Source organism: Arachis stenosperma, chromosome 3, assembly GCF_014773155.1.
Source record: "Arachis stenosperma cultivar V10309 chromosome 3, arast.V10309.gnm1.PFL2, whole genome shotgun sequence".
In the NCBI taxonomy this organism is placed as follows: Eukaryota; Viridiplantae; Streptophyta; class Magnoliopsida; order Fabales; family Fabaceae; genus Arachis; species Arachis stenosperma.
Genome location: NC_080379.1, coordinates 93,817,380 through 93,841,796, shown reverse-complemented (window position 1 = coordinate 93,841,796; position 24,417 = coordinate 93,817,380). Strand labels below are relative to the sequence as shown.

Genomic DNA, 24,417 nt, shown 5'->3' with positions numbered 1-24,417 from the left:
ATCTATTATAATTTCTAAATAAATCTTAATCAATTTACAGATTTAGAATTATTTTGACCATTAATACAATATTTTGAGAAACATTTAGAACAGAATTAGCTACTATTTTTCTAGAAGTTTTGACTTTTATTTATTTTTGTGAATTTTCAAATCTATTAGTCAAATTTTTAATTAAATTTGTATAATAACAAAAAGCATAAAAGTGATTTAAGTATATAAACAGGACTTTTAGGGAGAAAAAATTTGGACACTAATAAAGGAGAATCCTCATTATAAATAGATAAAGACATATGATAATAATAGAGGTATAGATATAGATATAAAATAAAATAAATACCTAGTTTACTGAATTATTTTAAGGACTAGGATTCACATGAAGTTACTAACATAGCATCATTCCTGAGTGAAAACTAATAGGTCTTGCCAAGGTTGAAGAATGTATCTAGAACATAACATTTTGTTTCTCTAAAGCTACCCATTATGCTGATTGCTAAGCTATTTCTAATTGAAGAACAAACAGAAACAGAATCCATGCCCATTTTAGTCACATCGATAATGCTTTTTACTTTTTTACAACGCAGACTGGAGGATCATCTCAGCTAGCTCCTGCAACATTGAACAAATGTACATTAGAATAAATTTTTGAATCGTTGCACATAGAGTTATCATTGGTTGAAAATCGCAATGTACTTTGATAAAATTTTATAAATTATCAAGTAACATATTAATCATATTAAACATGAGAATCTAATTAGCTCATTGTTAAAAGAAAAATGAATACAACATTGCATGATACAAATGGTGAAAATTTTCTTCTTTGGAAGTATACTTAGAAATGAGTGCTAATCCAGATATTAAGTTATTAAGGTAGGACTATAAATAAAGAAAATTATTTTCTTACATTACATTTGTTTATTCATTGTGCACATACAACATTTTTATTTGTGTAGAATACTTTTAGATATAAAATATAAGTTGATTTGAATTTACCTGTTTGGCTGAAGCAACCTTGGGTTCTCCCCATTCCTTAACTTTCTTCTCCAAGAAGTCAAAATCAGCTTTACCAGCCTTTGATAAGGATTTAGTTAAAGTTTACCATCAAAAGCATTGAATAATGAAGATATCAAGAAATTAATAAGGAATATTATATTGCATACCTCTATCTGAGCACCAATTTCAGTGTCAAAACTCTGGTATCTCTTTCGAACAAGCTCAGCTAGAGCACCATCCTTTAAGACAACATATCTAAATGTATTTAGTTTGATTTTCTAGAGATACTAAAAAGAAGCTTTTAAAGGACTCTATTAAATTTGTCTATTATAAGAGAACCATATATAGTAGAAAGTTAAAAAGAAATCACCTCAACTAGCTTAGCAACATTCTTGAGGCCGCGGGCCATAGTATCCATACCGATGATGTGAGCAATAAATAAGTCTTCAATATCCGTGCTCTCTCTTCGCCTAACATTATAGGGAAGAAATTAAAAGAAAATTAAAATACGTACGACATTATCAACGATTTATATCAAATTAGTTTGTAGCAAGTCAATTTGACAAATATAAACCAATTTATCACACACACACACACTCACAATTTGGCATCAAAGTTGAATCCACCTGGTGCAATTCCACCCTAACAAATGAAGTATAAATACATGAAATAGTCAGATGATATTACAGTTCTATAACAAAGAAGTACTTCATGATATAGTCTATAAAGCGCAGGCACTAGCATACATTTCTGACCACACTGAGCATAATCATTGTTGCTTCTTGAATATCTACAAGAAATTGATCTGTATCCCAACCTACAAAATCAAGTATACATTCAAATTTCAACTATATATCATGGAGTTTAACAAAAATGCATGTATCTATCTTTGAGTGCTATATGTGGTACAATATTTTTAAATAAAAATAGAATTAACACATACCAACTTGAGGATCACCAGTGTTTGCATCAATATTACCAAGTAGTCCATTAATCCTTGCAGTTTCAAGCTCATGGTGACAACTTCAACATATACAATAACCAAAATTTTAATTATAAAAATAACAATATATAAGTAAGAACACGATAAATAAACTCATATGTTGTAATCACAATATGAAACTAGAGATTCACCTATGACCAGATAAGGTGGCATGGTTGCACTCAATATTGAGTTTGAATTCTCCTAGCAAACATCAATAATTATTGATAATATGTATGAAAAATTACCAACAAAAAAAGTAGAATGTAAGGTATTAGCGAGAACAAGTATAATAATATGAACTTGTCCATATTTATTTGGTTTGGCCATCTTGGATTAACTAATGAAATGTTACCTATAAGTCCATATTTTCGCATGAAGTTAGATGTGGTTGCAGCATCCCAATCATACCTGGATAAATAAAAGTTTGAATTACGAGAAATATATGTGAAAAATTACTAACTGAATACATAGGTAAGAAGCACACTGATGTTTTGTAGGCTCTTGCGGTTTGGGTTCGATCAACAGAGTCCCTGACATTAAATTATAAAAATGAATTACATAAGAGTACTTTCAAAAAATTATAATTCTTGTTGGGAATTTTAGTATCTTACCATTGAATCCAATCTTCTTCTTATATGCAACAGCAGCTTCAAAAAACCTAGCCTATATATTAGATGAAAATGATTAAAAAGAAAACACCACTAATATATTATTTGACAAAATTATTGGCATTCTTGATGGAAACATGTGCTTAGAATTTTCCTACAAAGCTTTTCACTCCAAACCTAATTGTATTTTTTACTCTATTATCTTTTTACTTCATTTTACAATGCATTTCTTGATTACCAAATTAAATAAGATGATTACGTACCAAATGATTAAGCTCTCGTTCCATATCTGTGTTCAAAAGGGATTGATAACCCTCACGGCCACCCCAGAAAACAAAATTTTCTCCCCCCAAATAATGTGTAGCCTGAAACATATTTGAAATATGAAAAATGGACAATAATTCAAAGCATAATTAACCTTCTTTATATATATATATTATGAAAATATACTTCCATAGCCTTCTTCACTTGTGTAGCAGCATATGCATAGACGCCTAATTCAGAGCTGTACATTAGTTGATTTTGTGAGACATGCATCCAATCGACATGAGAAAAATATGTGAAAATCTAATGAAATACGTACCTAGTAGCCGCACCATGCATATAACGAGGATGCATAAACAATTGAGCTGTTCCCCATAAAACTTTCTTTTTCTCCTGTATATTTAATTAAAATAGCAAGGCATTGCGTGATTGTGGTTTTTCTATCAAATTGTAAAATGTAAGCATATTTAGACCAATTTTTGATAAAAAAAAATTAGATGACCTTGTCCACTAGGTTGATAAAATAAAGTTTGTATCCGATATCCTTCTAATCATCTTAATTTTAATGAACAATGGTGTTCAATTTAATGCTAAAAGACTCTTCATTCTCTATAGTGTAACTTAAAAGTGAGAAAAAATATAATAAGACAAATAAAAAATGATATGCGTATAGTAAAAAATTGTCACAAAATTAGTCACCATATATTTATGTATAAATGTATGTATATTTTAGTTCATTTTCAATGTGTATTTTGTAAGATTTATTCTCAATATTTTTTATATTTTACAGAGACAAGTACTTACCATAATTCTATTGGCCAATTTTGTTGGAGATAAATTCTATTTTGTGAACCCTTATTACTATCCAAGGGTGCATGATATGAGTATAAAGGATGCAAAATTAATTAGTTAATTGACAACAATTTGTGTTATTCTTGGGAAATTTGTATAGGCTATTTAGTGCATATTTCGGAAAACTTTTAACTATCTTTTTGTGTTAGTTTTAATATTTAAGAGTTCTTAAGTCATTATAACCACTATTTTCCCTTTGCTTGTAATTTTAATTATTACTGGGACTTTAATACTTAGTTAATTGTGTAGAAGTTACAAGTCATTATTTGTGTAGTCTACTTAAATTTATAAATAGAAGTTTTATGTAACACATACAACAGATATATATATATATATATATATATATATATATATATATATATATATATATATATATATATATATATATATATATTTCTTGAGGTTTCTTCCATTGTGAGAGTTTTTCTTTTGGTCTTGTTTAGAGAACAAGTTTCTCATCTTTTCAAGGCAAGTTCTGGGGATCAAAATTAAGACTTCTCAGTCACCTTCTCTTCTATTTTTAAGTATGGCATAATCAATATCTTTCTTTACAACTAAAAACTCAAAAAGAAGCACCTCAGAAATCAATCGACCATATACCATTTTCACTAAACCCAGTCAAAACTCCATCATATAATTTACAAGGAATTCGGTCCCATGATATTCAACTTTTGGTATCAATGCTACAAGATCTTAATATCACTTGGTATTCAAAATCACTAAAATATCACATAATAGACATTTTAAAAATAAAGTACTCTCTAAATAGATACAAGTAATATTTGATCACTTAGAAAATGTTTAGAATGTTGAATTTGTAAAGCTAAACAAGAACCTTAAGGAGAAGAAATATCAAATTAAGAAAAAAAATAAAATTTTCTTTTTATTTAGGTTCCATTTCTTGGGAAACTGCCCAAAGATGCAACCAAAAGTTGTGGTGACACCAACAAAAGTTGATCTAATTAGTCTTACAAATTTGGAAGAGATTCTGTAGAGCATGAGAGTAAAGTGATGCAAAGCAAAGGAGAAAATGAAAAAAATCGAATCTCCAAAAAAAATAATGATTCAAATTATGGCTTCTAAAGTTCCAAACATACTCACCACAATTGAATTCTACCACACCACAAATGACATTTCATTTAATAAAGTGTATGAGCTTGCATAGAACTTACATTATGAGTTCTTAATTATTTTTTGTTTATTCATTTTCTTTAAGAAAAATACAAACAACAAACTACGTGAATTAGGATAGAATGGATCTTATCAGGGAAAATGTTATGTTGAAGCTTCGCAACATGATCTTGTAGCAAACAAAAGGCAACAAATTTGTAAGTTCAATCTATGAGGTGTTTGGTTCAATTCACGAAACATGTGATTCGAGGATGAGTCACCTTTTAAGAAGAGAAGTGTGATGTGAGCATAAAGGGAGCAAAATTAATTAGTCAATTGAGAATAATTTTTGTTATTCTTGTTAAATTCGTATATATTATTTATTACATATTTCAGAAGACTTTTGGTGCCTTTTATGATAGTTATAGTGTTTAAGAGTTTCTAAGTCATTATAAGTCGAGTAAATAGATATTTGGACATTTGAAAGATTTTGATTTTGACAAATAAACTCTAATATTTTCTGTTAACAAAATGAATCCCTAAATTTGTAATTTATTGGACAAAATGATACATTAACGTCAACAGTTAACTCAATCAACTGTTAATTTTTTATATAGTTACTAATTTATCCTTTATTATCATCACCCCACCACATCCTCTTTCCTATCTCAATCCATTCTATTTGGATCACCGCTACCGCATCTTCATTTCCATTCCCCTACCTTAATCACAATGCCATCATTCCATCAATTGATCATCAACTTCCCTTGCTCCTTTCCATCTTTCCTTCCTTCCAATTCTGATTTTGATTATCCACAACCTAATGTAAGTGGGTTCATCTGCAAGTACTTGAAGGATTCCTTCACCTAACACTCAAATCAAAGCTTATCTGCTACACTAAAGATCTCTTTAATAGCCACCTCTGCAACCTAGGTGAGGCCATCATCGAGATTCAAAACCCGACATTCCTGAGGTACATCAATGCCTTCTTCCAAGGAACCAATGAGATTACCGCCATGGAGACCCAAAACGTGACTATCAACACTAATGGAATGTACTACCTCTACTTTATGTTCTACGATCTGGAGCTGCAAGGTACCATAATCTCGGGTAGAACCATGTGACAGAACTGTAACCGTTATTTGCTAGGCAAGATGGTCCCTTTGATGCGATTCTATGGGTTAATGTCACATTGAGGTGATGGTTGATTTATGGGTTGTAATTGTTGGTAAAGGTGGGTGTATAGTGATGGTGAAAATGACAGTGCAGTAAAAATGGAGGCGTTGATGATAATGGAGGAGAACTAATGAAATTGTTGGAGAGAGGAGAGAGTATGAAAATATATTTGTAATTTCATAAAGAAAATGAGAGTAGTTTAGAAATTTAAAAAAAATAACGATTAATTGGACAAATCAACTATAAACTTAATATTTAGGTCGCTTTGTTAAACGAAGCATATATTGGGAATATATTTTGTCAAAAAAAATATTTGGATTTATTTTGTCATTATCAGAATTTTTCGAGTGTCAAAATGGTTATTTACTCTTATAACTTTTAATTGTATTTTGATTTGGTTTTTCACATTACTAAGAGACAACTTGAAAACTTATTTAAAAATGTTTGTATTATATATTTTGATTTTTTTTATTGACTTGTGTTTGTTAGGCTTGCTAGGGGGTGGCTTTTTCTATGCACTAGTTATGTCCTAAATTGGGTCGTGGCAGTAAGTAGATTGAGCCCATGTAATCCGATGTTCTAGTTTATGCAAGCCTACTTCTTTGGGGTCAACTCTATTCAGTATTCACGTATATATGATTTGCATGATCATTCTTTTTTCCTTTTCATTTGAATCGTATTTTTAATCCAGAGTATTTTTTATGATTTGAGCTACACTGTGAAGAACGTTTTAAAAGACATTCACATATAACAATGGAGGCTTTCTGTAGTAGTCAGTAGAGGTGTACACAAATATTTCATATTTTTCATTTTAAACCTAACCAAATTAATGTTTTTTAGTGTTGAAATGTTAAAGTAAATTAATTTAGCTACACTAGAGTAGCAATATATTAAAAGTAGGCACAGGATTCGATGGTCCCAAAATGTTTGGATTATTAAATGGTCTCATAACAAAACAAGTTTTTTTAAGTTTTTAAATAACTATTAAATAGTCTTTATTTAATTTTAATTACGAATTAATCTTTTATATATTATTTAATTATAAAATCTATTTTTATTTTATAAATTATTATTTTATGATGCATCTATCATGTTTATTAATGAAAAACAAAAAAATAACGAATTAGATCTTCCATTAATCATAATAAATATTTTGACAATCCTAATCAATTGGAAATCATGTTTCTTAAAAATTCAATCAATTAGACATACAACACAATCGATTGAATTTATGGGTTTTTCAAAATTTAATCGATTAAAATTGCTATACAAAAAATTGGATTTTGTAAGGCATGTGAATTTTTTCTAATTCATTCGATTGAAGTAATCAAAGCAATATGGGTTTTCACAATTCAATCGATTGGTTGTGTTACCCAATCAATTTATATCTTCAAAGCAATATGGATTTTCACAATTCAATCCATTGGTTGTGTTACCCAATCGATTGAATTATGTACTGCGTTATATATTACGTCATTCTAAATTTTCGTACTTGTGTTTATAAATTATTTTATTATTCTTCTATCTTATCTTTAAAATTTTATCTTCAATTTTTAAGTTTTTATTTTGATTTAGATACTCTAATCTTATCTTTTCTTTAATATTACGATTATAAATTGGTAAATAATCTATCATCAATTATTCAATCTTACAATTGAAATCATTTATCAATCTCTTTGATTATCAATATTTTTATTGTTTTTGTTCATCATTTATCCATCGACTTAATATCCAATTTTTCTTCATTGTTTATCCATCTCTTTAATATCCAATATTTGTCGTGATTATTCGATAATTATAGTTACAGCAATTGGTAGAGATCCAGTCAATTTTTTCATTGTAGTGTTCAAAAAATAATCCATTGTTTTGATTAAAAAATCGAGGTTAGTGAATAGAATCTCTAATGTTGCAATTATTCGTTTCGATCTTTTATTCATGAAATTGATTGTGTAATAAAAAAAAATATTTTTTTACCTTTTAGTAATTCACATATATTGAGGAATACTAGAAAGTAAATAAAATTTATTATTTTTTATTATTAATTAGCTAGCAATATTTAAAAGTGTGGACTTAAAATATATTATTGGATTATTATACTAAAAGAATTTATATAGTTTATATTTTTTTATCATTACGAGTCCCACTATAGTGAACGCTCAACGTTTTAATGCTAATTGATTCGATTGGCTATGATGCTCAACCAATTCCATAAATCGAATTCATCTAATTCAATTTATAATGGAATATAAGTTATATAAATACCATCAAAACGTTAAGCGTTTATTATAGTGGGACTCACAACGACAAAAATATATAAACTATATAGATTCTTTTAGTATAATAATCTAATAATATATTTTAAGTCCACACATTTAAATATTGCTAGCTAATTAATAATAAAAAATAATAAATTGTATTTACTTTTTAGTATTCTTCAATGTATGTGAATTACTAAAGATAAAAAATATATTTTTTCATTACACAATTAATTTCATGAATAAAGAATCAAAACGAAGAATTGCAACATTAGAGATTTTATTCACTAACCTCAATTTTTTAATCAAAACAATTGATTGTTTTCTAAACACTACAATGAAGAAATTGATTGGATCTTTGCCGATTGCTGCAACTGTGATTATCGCATAATCAACAACAAGTATTGGATATTAAAGAAATTGATAAACAATGTAGAAAAATTGGATATTAAGTAGATGGATAAATGATGAACAAAAACAATGAAAAAATTGATAATCAAATAGATTGATAAACGATTCCAATTGTAGGATTGAATAATTGATGATAGATTATTCACCAATTTGTAATCTTAATATTAAAAAAAGATAAGATTAGAATATCTAAATCAAAATAAAAACTTAAAAATTGAAGATAGAATTTTAAAGATAAGATAGATGAATAATAAAATAATAATTTATAAACACGAGCACAAAAATTTAGAAAGACATAATATATAACGCATTGCACAATTTAATCAATTGGATAACACAACCAATCAATTGAATTGTGAAAATCCATATTGCTTTGAAAACATAAATCGATTGGGTTACATAATCAATCGATTGAATTATGAAAACATATATTGCCTTGATGGCTTCAATCGATTGGGTAACACGAACAATCGATTGAATTAGAAAAAACTCACATACCTCGCAAATTTCAATCAATTGTGTAGCAATTTCAATTGATTGAATTTTGGAAAACCCAGAAATTCAATTGATTGTGTTGTATGTCGAATCGATTGAATTTTTAAGAAACACAATTTCACAAGCGTTTATGGATGTAACGGATCAAAGATAAAATTCTAATTGATTGGAATTGCCAAAATATTTATTATGATTAATGGAAGATCTAATTTGTTATTATTTTTGTTTTTTATTATTAATAAACATGATAGATGAATGATAAAATAATAATTTATAAAATAAAAAATAAATTTTATAATTAAATAATATATAAAAGATAATTTATATTTAAAATTAAAAAAAGACTATTTAATAGTTTAAAAAATATATATTTTATTGTGGGACTATTTAATACTCTAAATGTCTTGGGACTTCTGAATTCTGTGCCTTAAAAGTAAAGATAGAATGGACAATATCATAAACTAGATCAAAATCAAATAGACAAAACAAGTTAAAAGAATTCGAAGTTAATAAAAAACTTGGAATGAAGAAAGAGGAGCAAGAAATTTCTTTCCCCTTTGAAGCAAGAGAATATGAAGTCAATAATGGCTATTAGAGGAATGCTATGATGTGTTTTTTTTTTTTTTTTGGTTAGCAATGCTATGATGTGTTAAACCTGGCTTTTTATTTTATTTTATGGAAATGGGTCATGGGCCGTTAATAACTATGCTAGGGGCTAAAATTTAGAAACACAGATATACACACAAAACAAGCCCTGTTTAATTGTAGCCCGTTATCTTTCTTATTTTTTTTTAAAAAATTGTAACTCTTGTTTATTGTAATTGTAAAACCAAACTAATATTTAATTAAGGAAGATTTTATTATTATTATTATTATTATTATTATTATTATTATTATTATTATTATACCAATTGATTTTTTTTTGAAATTTTGATTAAAACTCTAAACTTCTTAACCACTAGTTCTAGTGTTCTACTAATTGTACAACTAATTTGGTTTTTAGAAATTGGTTAAATTATTTTGTTAGTCACTATATTTTTACCAAATTTAGAATTAGGTATCTATTGTTTAAAAATTTTTAATTAAATTCTTATACTATTTTAAATTTTGCAATTAAATTTTTGTAATGTAAAAAATATTTGAATTAATAGAATATTTCTTCCTAAATTAAAGATATTACACTTAAGGGTTAAATCCTTATACGTAAACATATTTTTATTTTCAGAATTTTTTGTTAACTCTAACATTTTTAAGTTTGGCAAGAATCTAATTACAAAATTTAAAACATTGTTGAGACTCAATTCAAAGCTTTTAAATTATAGAAATTTAATTACAAATTTAATAAAACTACATAATAATTTAACCTATACTTTGGTTTACTTCAAACCCATAACCCAATTCATAACAAGTACCATATGGAATTGAAGATGAATACAACAGTAGTAGCTTGATTAATGATGCAAAAGCTATACAAAGTGATTAAGGCCAATTTTGTTTGATTATGAACTGGTGCGGGAAAAGAGCTCTAAATATGGAACTGTGAAAGGATGCAAGAGAAATTTGAGCAAGGAGAGGTATGAAAATAAAAGGAAATCTAAAGAATGATGAAGAAGTGGGAATTAGTGGGAATGTAAAGGCCAAAAGTGTAACATGTAGTAAGAGTATAAACTTCGATTTTTTAGAACATTTCATGTCTTGCTAGAATGGCTCCTTATGCTTTTGCACATTCTTATTAACTACCAAACATAAGAAATAGTTTAAAAATAATAGTTTTATCTTATCTAAATAATATAAGGTGATATTAAATTTATAAATGAGATTTTATTCTTATTTTCGGTCTTATGTGAATACTTTTATTTGATAAATATGCGTTGTGCATGTTTGATGTTTTCAACAATACTTTTGTTCGTTAAAATTTATATGCGATACTTAGATGTTATATGTGTTAAACGTTATCGTGCATGATGAATATTGACTTTGAATTTTATATTTTGATAATTGACTTTCATTCAAATAATTATCTATTTAATTATTTTATCTTTTGAAGCGCTATTTAATTATTTTATTATTTGCATGCAACTGTTTAATAGGAGTAGTAAATATAATAAAAAAATCACACTATTATTCACAAAGTCGCATTTTATATAGTATGCATTAAAAGAGAGAGTCTAGGTGATATTCTTACTAATAGTGAATGATGACTAAAAAATAGCCTATTACTAGTAAGGACACCATGCCATTCATCTAAAATTACCTGAGTCTGGAGCTCCTTGGCAAGGGCAACCACTTCATCCAAGTTTGCATTAGCTTCCTGTGATAATCACAGGTTTAATATGGCTTACAACGCACATGTAATGCTTAATACATATATAGTAGGCTATTAACCGCGTGCATCAAAATTTTATATATTTATATAATGGATGAGGTCATGAGGACATTTATATTTCATTGCCTCTCATAATTTATTATCATATATTAATCTATTAATTAAATACGGCTTCCATACAATAATAAAAAAACTCACCTCCAGAGATTCTCCATCAGGGGCAATATCCCGATCGTGGAAGCACCACAGATCAATTCCAAGTTTGTTTATAAACTCAAAGTTAGCACGCACTGTATTAACGAATAGAAGATTATCTCGTGCTAAATACAAATCTATCATTACAAGTATCACACTATAAAGATTTATAGGTTATCATACTTCTTCTTTTAGCCATTTTAACAGAATTGGTACCATCTTCCCACGGCCAGTGCTTGGTAGGTGCACCAAACGGGTCTGCACCTGTTCCACGAAATGTATGCCAAAATGCAACACTAAATCTGAACCAGTCCTGCAGTTACAGAACGAATCGCACTTATAAGCAAATATAATGAAAACATAAAAAATATAGACTAACATGGCACAAGTCTTGGAATAAACCAACCTTCATCTTTTTTCCAAGAATTTCTTCCTCTGCGTTATACCATTTAAATGAAAGTGGATTCTTGCTAGAGGGACCCTGAAAACTTAAGATATGCATTGATAAATATATTGCTAAATAATTATGACATCCTAAATAAACCTAAAGAAACAAGATTCATGATAATTTATTTTTATGGCATAAACAATATTTCACTTCTAAAATAAAATAGGGTAAGATAAAACTAGTTTTGTACAGAAAATCTTTTATTTTGAGAGAGAAAAATGATTAAGAAATTAAATAGAAACCAGGAATCAACTTGTAATATGTCTACCTCATATTTAATTTTGTTAATGCCAGGAAAGAATTCTCCCTCCCACTCTGAATCGTCACATTTATTGGCATTTTCAGCAGGACATGTTTGAGATTGACCGATCTAATTTCAATAAAACAACATGATCAATTTCCATATGTCATGTTACGGATATAATGTCAATGATAAAAAAGGAAAAAGATAATTTTTTCTACCACTACATAAGTGAAGGCTTGTAAGCAGAGAAGGAGCAAAAATGTTCCCCAAGTTTTCATTTTGATCGATTTGAAGCAAACAGCTATGACAAAGATCCCAATTTAACACCAATAATATATAGCGAAACCATAAAAAAACATTATAGTCAGGAATTATAGGATGCTTAGAGGAAGACGAGAGAGAGTAGCGTAAGGATCGCAAATTCTTCGGATCCTAATAGAAGCAAATAAGCTTATTATTTGTTTCGGTTCCATTAAATTAAATAGATAAAAAATATTTTTTTAATGAAAAAGGATTTTTTTATTTTTTTAGTGTTTGATAAATTTTCAATAGTAAAAACAATGACGGACTCAGAAAAATTTAGTAATGAGGCAAAAATAAAATAAAATTTAGGTATATATATTTTATTTTTGGCTTCCCAGAATACCCAACAAACAAGTTTAATTACCCGTGCCATGCATGTGATAAGATTGTAATTATAATTTTAAGTTGTTATGTTAAAATTAATAGTAATTATAATAATTTGATTAATAAAAAATAACTTGTATGCGTTGTTTTTCTTTTCTTACTATAGTGTTAACTGTATTAAATATAAAATAGTTATTTTATCTACTTTTTTCAATAAATCAGAGATATATACTCAATATGACCATAAATAATCTAGTAATACTTAAATCCACCAACAAAGTTTTATATGTTGGTTTACTGTGAACTAAGAACATATCAAATCAGCTCAAAATGAAGAACAAATTAATAGAGAATTCTAATGCAGAAAATTCTGTAATAAACAATAAATAATTTAAACCTATTGAATAAAAATTCAATGATATCCTCTGATACCTGCAAAATATATACATGAAACAACACTGTATCAATGTTAGTATATAAAATTATATGGTTAACATAATTATAAAATTGTTTATCAGGAGAATAAAATAATACGAATTTTTACGATAAGTTTAATATTCTCAAACTATTAATGTACAATAAGAATTCATCCATTAGTTCCTAAAATTTCTAAATTTTTTAATTGATAGTACTAGATTTTAATAAATAAATAAATTTAGTAAGACATTTTGTTATTACCTTTTCATTATAGGCTCTAAAAAATTTCTCTATATACCACATTCATCGTGCAGTTATCTTCCAAGTATCCATGATCTTGCAACAACACTTGCAGACCATCTTTACTCGTTACCCTTGATAACGTAACATACAATTGACCATGGGTGAAAATTGGCCTTGGAAGGTAAATTCCAACTTTCGATAGAGTCTGTCCCTGGACTTATTTATTGTCATTGCAAATGACATGATAATTGGGAATTGTCTTCTTTGAAACCTGACAGGTAATGTTTCATTATTTGAAATTAGATTCAGTCTTGGGATAAGAACAATACTTCCAACTTTGTTACCAGTTAAAGTCTTGCATTCTATCACATGATTTTCCATTCTTCTAACTTGCATCCTCGTTCCATTGCAGACACCATTAGTTTGGTCTATATTCCGCAGCAACATAACAGGAGCGCCAACCTTCAAAACCAACTTGTGTGGTGGTAGACTTGAACAATTTATTCCATTTAGAATCTCCGGTGAGAAAGTATCTAACTCAAATTCCATATTTTCCTCCTCAGCACACACAGAGTCTGAACTTAAGAAGACTCTTTCTTGTCCAGGTAACCCTGCAGTCATCTGGTTGTTGACATCAGTGACACAATCCAAAGTTGGTGCAAGAATTTCTCTATCCTTGAAATAATTTTCAATGGATAAATTGGATAACATATCTGGATATACGAAATCAATGAGGTCATCCAAAGCTGTGTCAGAGTTCTTAACAAAAATGTCAGATGGTATATGAACGATCGATTCACCATCTGTTGTATCACCAGCCAAACCATCACCAATTTTGAGTAGCCATTCTGCAAAATTTCTAAGTTCTTGTATGTTGTTGTTTTCACCTAGTGACAATCTCATATTTTTTGTAAGCTTTAAAACCTTACAGTTATGCCACAAATATGAAGAATTAATAGAAGACTGAATTATATCTTGCCTTGAGCCTCTGGGAATCACAGGTAAAATTTGTCTAAAATCTCTTCCGAAAACAACAACTTTACCTACAAATGGCAAATGAGCATTATACGAATCCGAGCACCATAAGATGTCTCCGAGGCATTTGTCTAAAGCTTCGTAACAATACTTGCTTATCATTGGAGCTTCATCCAATATGATTAATTTGGCCTTTGATATTAACCTTGCAAGAGGACTTCCCTATTTAATGCTACACAAAGAATCTTCATTTATGGTCAAAGGAATTTTAAACCTTGAATGTGCAGTTCTTTCATTAGGTAACAAAAGTGCAGCAATCCCACTCGAAGCAACATTTAAAATTATACCTCCTTTAGACCTAATTGAGCATGATATAGTTGACCATAAGAATATTTTTCTACAACTACCTTGACTGTATAAGAAGAAAAATTCCCTCATATTACCGCTAACAGCACCAATTATTTGATCGTATGCAAATTTTCGCTCATTAGTTAGCCTTTCTAAATACCCACCTAGTTCATTCGCGAGAGCATTAATGTCAAAGTTCAACTCTTCCATTATAATTCTATCTTCTAAGCTGGACACCAAATTTTCTGAAGGATATGGCATTCCACAATATTCTTTCAACGACTTGCCATTTGACTGGAGCAAATCCTCAATTTTTGCAAGTGTAATATCTTTTATTTAGACTTTTGATATAATGAAATTTGTATTTTTTAATTTAAAATAACACAATTATTTAAAAAATTATTAAATTAGTCTCTAGCAAGAAATGTTTGAAATGTATTGTTAAATGATAAATAACACTCCTTGTTTTTGGTTTAAAAATGCTTCATTAGTAACATGTCCTTTTAAAAAATATTATTGTGATTAACATGAATATCAAAATCATTATAACAAAAAAGAAAAAGGCACACAAAAAACCGATGCAAATGCAAGTATTGGAAGTATGTGGATTTAGTTACGGTTTCTTAGATTTAGTTACAGCAATAAATCAAAATTTGTATTAAGAGGAGTAAGTAAAGCAAGTACGAAACTATATATATATATATATATATATATATATATATATATATATATAATCCAATCATTAAGTAATATTTTGTTATATTTCCTAAATATTATCGGTTGTATCAATTTAATTATATCAATTATATTTAAATTAGTAGTCAATTATTTTTATGAAAATTCTTGCTATAATTAGGCTATACTTATGAGATTATCTTGTATTAATCGTTATAATTAATTTAATAAAGATATTTATTAAGTATATATGTTATCTATATTAATTATATGCCAATATTTGTAAGAATAAGTTTAAAAAAGTGATATATAAATATATATAATATTATTGTTATATAAGAATTAAATTTAAATAATATATTAAATATTAATTTGATATAATTATAATAAAAATATTTTTCTAAAATAATATAATCATACATTATTCATGAGCTAATTATAATGCAATTAAATGTATAATATTATTCTATATTATTTATTTACCGTCATGATTTGATTTGATTGTTTTCTAGTTTATTTACTTACATAAATAATTAAAATATATAACATAACTATCGTGATTATTATAATTTTATGATATAATTATAATTCATATATTTTATCATAATTAAATATTGATTTGATATAATTATAATAAAATTTTTTTCCTAAAATAATATAATCATACATTATTTATGAGCTAATTATAATGCAATTAAAAATATTATTATATCATAATGTCTACTTACTATAATAATATAATATCAAAAGATACATGTTTCATTATTTTTTATAGATAAAATCAGCTTTTTTTTTTTTGCAACTAAATTGTGTTTAGGTTAACGAAAACTATATGTTTAGGTAGAGTTTTTTTGTCAAATATAATAAAATACAAATAAAGAAATAAAGGATAAAAATAAACTTAAATAATATATCTGACACCACTTCATTTTATTAATTATTAAATTATTTAAAAATAGTACATCCACGAAAAATACTCATAATATATAAATTGAGGCAATAATTTAAAATTTTCTAATTATAATTTAATCAAATACTAATATTAAAACCAAAATTACTTAAACAATATTGAATCTATTCTAGTCCTTAGTCACATGTAGTATAGAGTCATTCTCGTAATGACAACCAACTGAAATAACATTGTAAGTATCAACATTTAGAATTCGTACAAATTCAAACCATTCTCTTGTTAAATAAGCTTCATCATCCGCTATCCATGCAATGCGGCAAGCTGGCAATGTATAGAATTGCCACACCGAGAAACCAAACTAACCCTTATTCCTCTCAATGGCATTACATGCATGTAAAAGAAAGCCGATAATTTCTGAAAAAAATCACAATATGTTATAAAATTATTGTAATAATGAATAACTTAAAATAAGAAAAATTAAATATATTACCAATCGTTGAAATTGCATATCCGAGTTTGTCACGAATTTAGCAAAACTGAACTTAAATTGAGGGAATTCAATCTCATTATGTGCTCCACTTCGAAGATTTTTGGGCAAGCGTAAAAAGCATGGAGGGGATGGAACTTGAACTTGCCCTATAAAGTTCCGTGGATGCAATTTCTCAATCAAAAATCGAGCTCCTACCAAGAAAGCTAACTTTAACCACATTACATTAGGTTGGTCATAATAGGTGAGTAGATCCAACCATCCTTCGGTAAAGTAGAGATTATTGCCCCTTCTTTGAACGCTTACATCCATGTAGTTGGAACCCGAATCAGTGAAGACAACTCGATGAGGTATTTCATGGATGTGATGCATTGTAAACGATTGTAGTAAAAGACAATCGAACTGGAACATTAGACGATAAGAATAACTTAGAGTAACAACAATTAATAAATTATTAAAAGAATAATATAATAGAATGAGTATATGAAAAATATTATAAAAAATTATAAATTGTACCTTAAAAGGATCAACTTCAATAAAAAACGAAGAATACATTCTTATTCTATGAAGTAGTAAGAAAGAAATACTAAATATAAAATTATGTGCTGACTCTCAAATTTAGATTCATGTACGACAAGAAAACACTATTTATAAACCTTAGTAAAACAAAAATAAATATGTAAATTACTTATTATTAGGCAGTTTTTTATTATGTATAGTAATTACGCATTATAATTGATAAGTAGTTTAATAGTGTATTAAATATTGATTTGATATAATTATAATGAAGATATGTTCCTAAATTAGTATAATTATATATTATTCATTAAATATTAAATATAATATAATAATATAATTATAATAAATAATTTCATAGATGAAAAATTTCATTCGTTTTGGAGGGAAAACGAACTCACGAGAGAGCGATACGTCACCCTTATTAGCTGGGAAAAAACCCAGTTTTAGTATATTAAGTAGATTAAGCACTAATCCGTCGTGAATTTGAGTTTCATTTAAGAGTCTGCAATTGGACGGCAATGAGTTGCTACACATAAACCTCAATACTTACTTAACGGACAATTAAGCTGATCACTTGACCAATTCAAATTGATTTAGATATATTTAAAATTTTAAATTAGAACTATCTATACATATTGATAAGAACAAAAAATATACACACAATCACTTATTAATTTTTATAGTATTTAAAATAATAAAAATATAATTTCTCACACACAATATAATATTTAAAATAACAAAAAAAAATTATAATGACTTTTTTATTTTTATTATAACTAAAAATTATTTTTCTATATATGTTCTTAAACAATTATTTTACTTTTTACTATCTCATATTTAATTGTCAAATCTACTTATTACAGTCTTTATGGTATAAATAAATTTTTTAACCAAAATAATTACAGTATATTAATATATAAATAATATATTTTTTTATCTTAAATAATTTTTAAAAAATCACTAATAATTCAAGTTATATTTAATTATAAAATTAAGTTTTAATATAATTATCAATTAATTAACTAATATAATGAAATTAAGTATCATTATTTTTTGAGTTAATTTATTTATTTTTATATTAAATCAAATTTAACAATATAATTATTATTATGTGTTAAGTTTAATAAAATATTTTTTAAATATAAAATACAAAAAATATTTATATTTTATTTCGGAATAAACATAATATAACAAATGCTATATATAAAATTAGTTTTTTTTGAAAAACTTTGTGGGGGCAAATGCCTTTTCTTTATTGAGTGTGGGTCCGTTCTTGACTAAAAATAAAAGTACTAGAAAAATAAAAAAATATCTTTTTTGAAAAATTACAATTTACATATTTTTTAAAAGATCTTTTTGCCTTAAAAAAGTTATTTTTCGCATAATAAATAAATAAAAAGGTACTTTTATCTTGTTTTACCCAAATATAATTGATAAATAAAAAAATATTTTTACATGAGACATCCAAACATTAAATTACTTTTATTTTTGTAAAAGATCTTTAAAAAAAATATCATTTAAAAAAAATATTTAACGAAAATGGCACCCAAACAAACCCTTAGCTATTTAGTTATGATATATCACTTAATTCATGTTATCACTGATCAGGAGGCATTAAGATTATGTTGCTTTCGATTAGCAGGAAGGCTAATTAAGTAAGATATATGGCCTTTTTGTCAAAGATGAATTTTTTTTTTTTTTTGCAAAAAGTGGGTAAAATGGGCTCTAACATGAGAGTTATTTTAAGAGTTACTTAAAATGTTGATTTGTGTCTAAACGTGAGGTCTAAACTCATTTTGAAACAACATCCGAGTTATTTTTACGTTGAAGTGCCACTGTCTGAGTTCTTTGTGAAGAGAGGGGTGATACTTGTAAGAGATTCTGATGTTTAAGTTAGCAAGGATTTTTAGGCAGATTTTTAGTAGATTAGAACGTAAATATACTTGAGTGGGATCAGTGTACTTATAGTAGATTTAATAATCACTTTTGTTAAAGTAGTTCCACCGTTATTAATTGATAACCATTTCCTTTATCTTAGAAGTTTGTTAGAATTTATCTTTCCAAAAAAATAAAAATAGTTAGAGAGATTCGCAGAGATATTTACTTACTTAGACAAGTAAAATTGAACTTTCGTTATCGTGTGCAATTTTTTTTAAAGAGATCGAATATATAGTAAAGATCACTTTTTTAAATTGGACCTCTTACCCTTATTAAGTCTAACTTTTACGAATATGGACCAATAAGAATCAATCCAAATACCTTTGAAATGCACTCTTGCTCCACACCCAAACATGTTAGTATATATGTGAATGTGAGTTAAGACCCATCCGAGTGTACATGTCATAAAATAACCTTCAAGAGAGTTAAAATCCCCTACTGCGTATGCTACGGATGCAAATAATAATAATAATAATAATAATAATAATAATTACATTATTCACTAAAGTAAATAATTGTAATGTTAATATTACTTACTATTGATATTATTCATATGTATGAATAACATTGATTATTACTATAATACTAATACTAATGTTATTAGTAATGAATAGTAATTTAATTCATTATAATATTATTATTAGTAATAAAAGCCATAAGATTATTAATAATATTAATGTTATTAATACAACTTAATAGAATAATAATATAACCACTTTTTTTTATACTATATTATTTACACATAATTTTTCTATTATATTTTTTTGAGTGATATCACAATTCAATTCTTAAAAATATTTAATCGAATAACTTAACCTTGAACAAATTTTAATCATTAAATTAGTCTATATTTTTTTATTTTGTTACACAACATAATTCTCAATTTATTATTAGAGTTTTTTGTCTATGATTTTAATTATACTCTTAACCTCTTATTTTAGACTTTCAATTTCTTTTATAATAGGTGGAATGTTCTATTGAAGGATCATCTGAATGGAATTTGAATGTGTTTGTGATTAGTTGGGTAAATGTAAATTGTTGGTAATGGTTAAGAATTGTGAATTGAATGTTGTTGAGCTTGAATATGAATATGTATGATTAAGAATTATTGTGATATTACGAAGTGAATGGTATTTATTGATTTTGTTAAAAATTAATATGGATATTGAGCTAGAGGCCGTGATGGGGTGAGGAGTCCCCATGTGGTAAATGAAGATAAGAGGTGGAGTAATTATATTACAATTGATGTAATAATGATGAATTATTGAGTTGATATATTGATGTTTGAGTACTTATGTTAAAGGTTGGGTTGAATTAATGAGGATTATTTTACGGAAAATTGATCTATTAGGCATTGAATGATTGTGGATTGATGAACGAGGGTTAGAATGTGTGAAAATGGCATCGGTATAGTTTGAAATATTTGAATTGGAATGAAAATTTGTGAAATTGAGCAATTGTGTAGAAATTAAAAAATGAATAATTACTAGAAAATTGATGTTATAGGTCTTGAATGATTTTGAATGATTATGATATGATTTGTAAATAATGTTTGGGTATTGAGAATATGTAGGGAGTGGTTTGGATTGGTTTTAAAAGGAATGAATTTGAGAAATGGTAAACAATTGAGTTATGCAGAATTTTGGTAAAAAGTGGTTTTTAGCCAACTTTGACGGGTTGTAACTCGGCGCTCGGAGTTCGGAATTAGATGAAATGTGTCTTGAATTAAAGCTCGTTAAAAGATCTTTAAAACCATCCAACGATGAGGGAAAATATAATTTTATAGAGAGTTTTGAGGGTTTGAAATTGGGTATAAAAAATTGAATTTTTAAGTTATGCTAAAGAATTGGGGGCCGCGTGCGCGAGAGGCAGTCAAGTGAGTGGTTCTTACCTTCGGGCGTCAAGTCGTGTGTACACACAAGTCTTGCTTTTCACTTAAACTCTGTTTTCACTATTTAGCCTTCCCGGCAAGCTTGTAAGTGTAAAACCCGGTTAATTAATGACTAATTAATCCATAAATTAAAGTTTATTCTAAAAAATTAAAAATAAGAATTTTACGGTTTAATATGATAGAGAAAATTAAAACGAGAATTTTGACACAAATTTTAAAGAATTCGACCCAAGATTGGGCCGAACGGGCCAAACCGGGCGAATCGGGCCCATATTGGGCCCTTGGCCCAACCCAAGTTCATTAAATACATAGAAGCCAGCTTCCTCTTCTTCTCCAAAGAGAAACACACGCTACGCATACACTTGGGGAGAGAAGCTTGAGTTTAAATCCTTGTTCTTTGTTCAATCCATGATAACTTTTGATCCGGAGTTTCGATCGTTACACTGTTTGCGGCCACGCCACCACGACGTCGAGCTCTACAAAACCCATAAGGTTATGCATAAGGTAAGCCACATTTTCTTCTTGTCGTCCCAGCCTTGATTTCAAAAATCTTGAGTGAAATTGTTAAAATTGTGAGCTCTTTTGTGTTATAGGATCCAATTAACTTGAAGAAAAGGCTTAGTCTTGCCTCTTTGATCCTTGGGTGAGGTAAGAGATCTCAACCCTAATGAAATTTTTGAATTAAGGCATCTGGATATTGAGTTGTTATGTTTGGATGTGATAATTGTGGTTTAGGTAGTGTGTATGTGTATGTTGAAGCTTAATTGAGGTCTTGGAAAGCTTGGATTGGGCTTTTGGTGTTGAAAATCTGTTCATGGAAGTGTCGAAGCCTTGAGAGCTTGTAAAAAGGTGAAATTGGAAGTGTTTCGAGTTGAGCGAGGAATTAGCCAAGGTATGATTTTGGTTTCCTGTATCTAAAATGTAATGTAATGTGAAAACGTAGACTATTAACCCTAGGATAGGATTTTGAAATGTTGATGTAGTTGTTGGATGATATGGATTGAGTTGAATATATGAATAATCGTTGAATGATTGTAAGTGGTGCTAATTATTGATAAAGCATGTAAAGTTGTGAGTGATACGGATTGATATGCCTAATTGTTCATAAGATTGATGTTCTTGTTAGAGAGCATGATTTGGTGTGTGATATTGATATGTATATATAGTGATTGATGAAACTGAACCTTTATTTGAAAATTGAGGTATGGAATATTGAATATGAATTGAATTTATTGAATTGAGATTTATTTAAAAGTGGAAGAATTGGTGGGTTGAGGATTGAATGGGAAGCTGGAAAATGCTTGATGTTGAATGGCTGAGTTTTGGTTGGTTTTAAAAAGATTGGAAAGTGTATGTTTGAAAATTGAGGCTTGTTGATTTTTGTTGAAAACTTTTATTTTGGCCCAAATTTGACGGATCATAACTTAGTCTCCGGACTCCCGATTTGTATTAAATTTGTTTAGAAATAAAATTGGGTCCGAGATGTTTATGCCGTTTGAAGAACGGAGGAAAAATGTTTTAAAATAAAGAAGTTATGCTCGATTAAAGTTTGGTGCGTAAACTAAAAAAAGGGACTTTGCAGCTTTTTGTATTGATGCATAACATGCGTATGCATGTATCTCATACGCGGGGAAAATTGCATGCCCACGTGTACGCGTCACCCACGCGTGCACATGACATGGGGATTTTGTGTACGCAAAACTCTCATGCGCGACCAATCGATTCTGCCTGGTCCGCATGCGTGTGCGAGAAAGAGCAATGCGTACGCGTAATGGGCTAAAATGCACGCTCACGCGTACCCGTGGCCCACGTGTATGCGTGATAGAGAATTTCTTTCGCGCTCACACGTACACGTGACCCACGCGTACGTGTGACCTTGTTTCCAGAAAGTATGATTTTTGTCTTTTTAAAACCGAATTTCAAGCCTCTGAGCCTCCATTTTCATCCTTTAAGTCTCAAATCATAATAGAATGCCTAATGATTAAGAAGAAGCTAGGGAAGGGGGTAACTTGTGAATAAAGAAAAGGGTAAATTATGAGGAATTATGACTAATGATGATTATATAAGTTATTGAGGATGATGGTGGAAGTATTGTGAATGATATGAGTCAAATGGCTGTATGTGATAATGAGTTATGGCTGGTTATAAATTATGATTATAAGCCGGATGGCTGAGATAAATATTGATTTATGGCTGAGTATGAATGCATATATGCTGGTTGATTGATATTATGATTGTTGCACTTTCACCTATCCCTGGGAAAAAGCAGTGGCTAGCTACCACGTGCTCCAGGTTGGGACTCGATACTCTGCTGACCCTATGTCGTAAGTGTGGGTGATGAGCGGATAATTTATACGCTTTTTGGCATTGTTTTTAGGTAGTTTTTAATAAGTTCAAGCTACTTTTAGGGATGTTTTCATTAATTTTTATGTTAAAATTTACATTTCCGGACTTTACTATGAGTTTGTGTGTTTTTCTGTGATTTCAGGTAATTTCTGGCTGAAATTGAGGGACTTGAGCAAAACTCTGAAAAAGGCTGACAAAAGGACTGCTGATGCTGTTGGAATCTGACCTCCCTGCACTCGAAATGGATTTTCTGGAGTTACAGAACTCCAAATGGCGCGCTCTCAACGGCTTTGGAAAGTAGACATCCAGAGCTTTCCAGCAATATATAATAGTCCATACTTTATTCGGAAATTGACGACGTAAATTGGCGTTGAACGCCAAGTACATTCTACTGTCTGGAGTTAAACGCCAGAAACACGTCATGATCCGGAGTTGAACGCCCAAAACACGTTATAACTTGGAGTTCAACTCCAAGAAAAGCCTCAGCTCGTGGATAGATCAAGCTCAGCCCAAGCATACACCAAGTGGGCCCCGGAAGTGGATTTATGCATCAATTACTTACTCATGTAAACCCTAGTCGCTAGTCTAGTATATATAGGACATTTAACTATTGTATTAGACGTCTTTTGACCACGTTTCATCTTTGGTCTCAGTTTTGTTTAATTCTTCATCTTAGGAGACT

General features: G+C 28.5%; 2 protein-coding genes across 2 annotated transcripts; both read right to left on the bottom strand.

Moving 5' to 3' along the window:
• Positions 1 to 320: 320 nt before the first annotated feature.
• On the bottom strand, positions 321 to 12,642 carry LOC130970485 (xylose isomerase-like). Its single transcript, XM_057896583.1, has 20 exons — positions 12,578 to 12,642; positions 12,384 to 12,485; positions 12,074 to 12,148; positions 11,851 to 11,980; positions 11,671 to 11,762; positions 11,401 to 11,457; positions 3,167 to 3,237; positions 3,034 to 3,088; positions 2,847 to 2,948; positions 2,587 to 2,638; positions 2,460 to 2,505; positions 2,328 to 2,383; positions 2,125 to 2,176; positions 1,934 to 2,013; positions 1,737 to 1,807; positions 1,592 to 1,632; positions 1,361 to 1,460; positions 1,158 to 1,229; positions 991 to 1,068; positions 321 to 606 (listed from the first exon to the last, which is right to left on the bottom strand). The coding sequence occupies exons 1-20, from the start codon at positions 12,635 to 12,637 to the stop codon at positions 571 to 573; spliced, it is 1,428 nt and encodes a 475-aa protein (XP_057752566.1). The 5' UTR covers positions 12,638 to 12,642; the 3' UTR covers positions 321 to 570.
• Positions 12,643 to 13,398: 756 nt separating this feature from the next.
• On the bottom strand, positions 13,399 to 15,179 carry LOC130966401 (uncharacterized). Its single transcript, XM_057891198.1, has 3 exons — positions 15,065 to 15,179; positions 13,976 to 14,689; positions 13,399 to 13,418 (listed from the first exon to the last, which is right to left on the bottom strand). Exons 1-3 carry the CDS (start codon positions 15,177 to 15,179, stop codon positions 13,399 to 13,401), a joined length of 849 nt encoding a protein of 282 aa, XP_057747181.1.
• Between the last annotated feature and the right edge of the window lie 9,238 nt (positions 15,180 to 24,417).

Bases quoted from the DNA above. Each gene is read 5' to 3' on its own strand.
- LOC130970485 (XM_057896583.1), bottom strand. From the start codon at position 12,637: ATGAAAACTTGGGGAACATTTTTGCTCCTTCTCTGCTTACAAGCCTTC. The intron at 2,639-2,846 runs GTACGTAATCAT...TCTAATATATAG, and splicing joins AACGAGAGCTTAATCATTTG to GCTAGGTTTTTTGAAGCTGC. The intron at 2,384-2,459 runs GTGTGCTTCTTA...TTATTTATCCAG, and splicing joins CAAGAGCCTACAAAACATCA to GTATGATTGGGATGCTGCAA.
- LOC130966401 (XM_057891198.1), bottom strand. From the start codon at position 15,179: ATGGAAGAGTTGAACTTTGACATTAATGCTCTCGCGAATGAACTAGGT. The intron at 14,690-15,064 runs GTAATATGAGGG...TGCCATTTGTAG, and splicing joins AATAATTGGTGCTGTTAGCG to GTAAAGTTGTTGTTTTCGGA. The intron at 13,419-13,975 runs GTATTGTTCTTA...TATATTTTGCAG, and splicing joins AACTGGTAACAAAGTTGGAA to GTATCAGAGGATATCATTGA.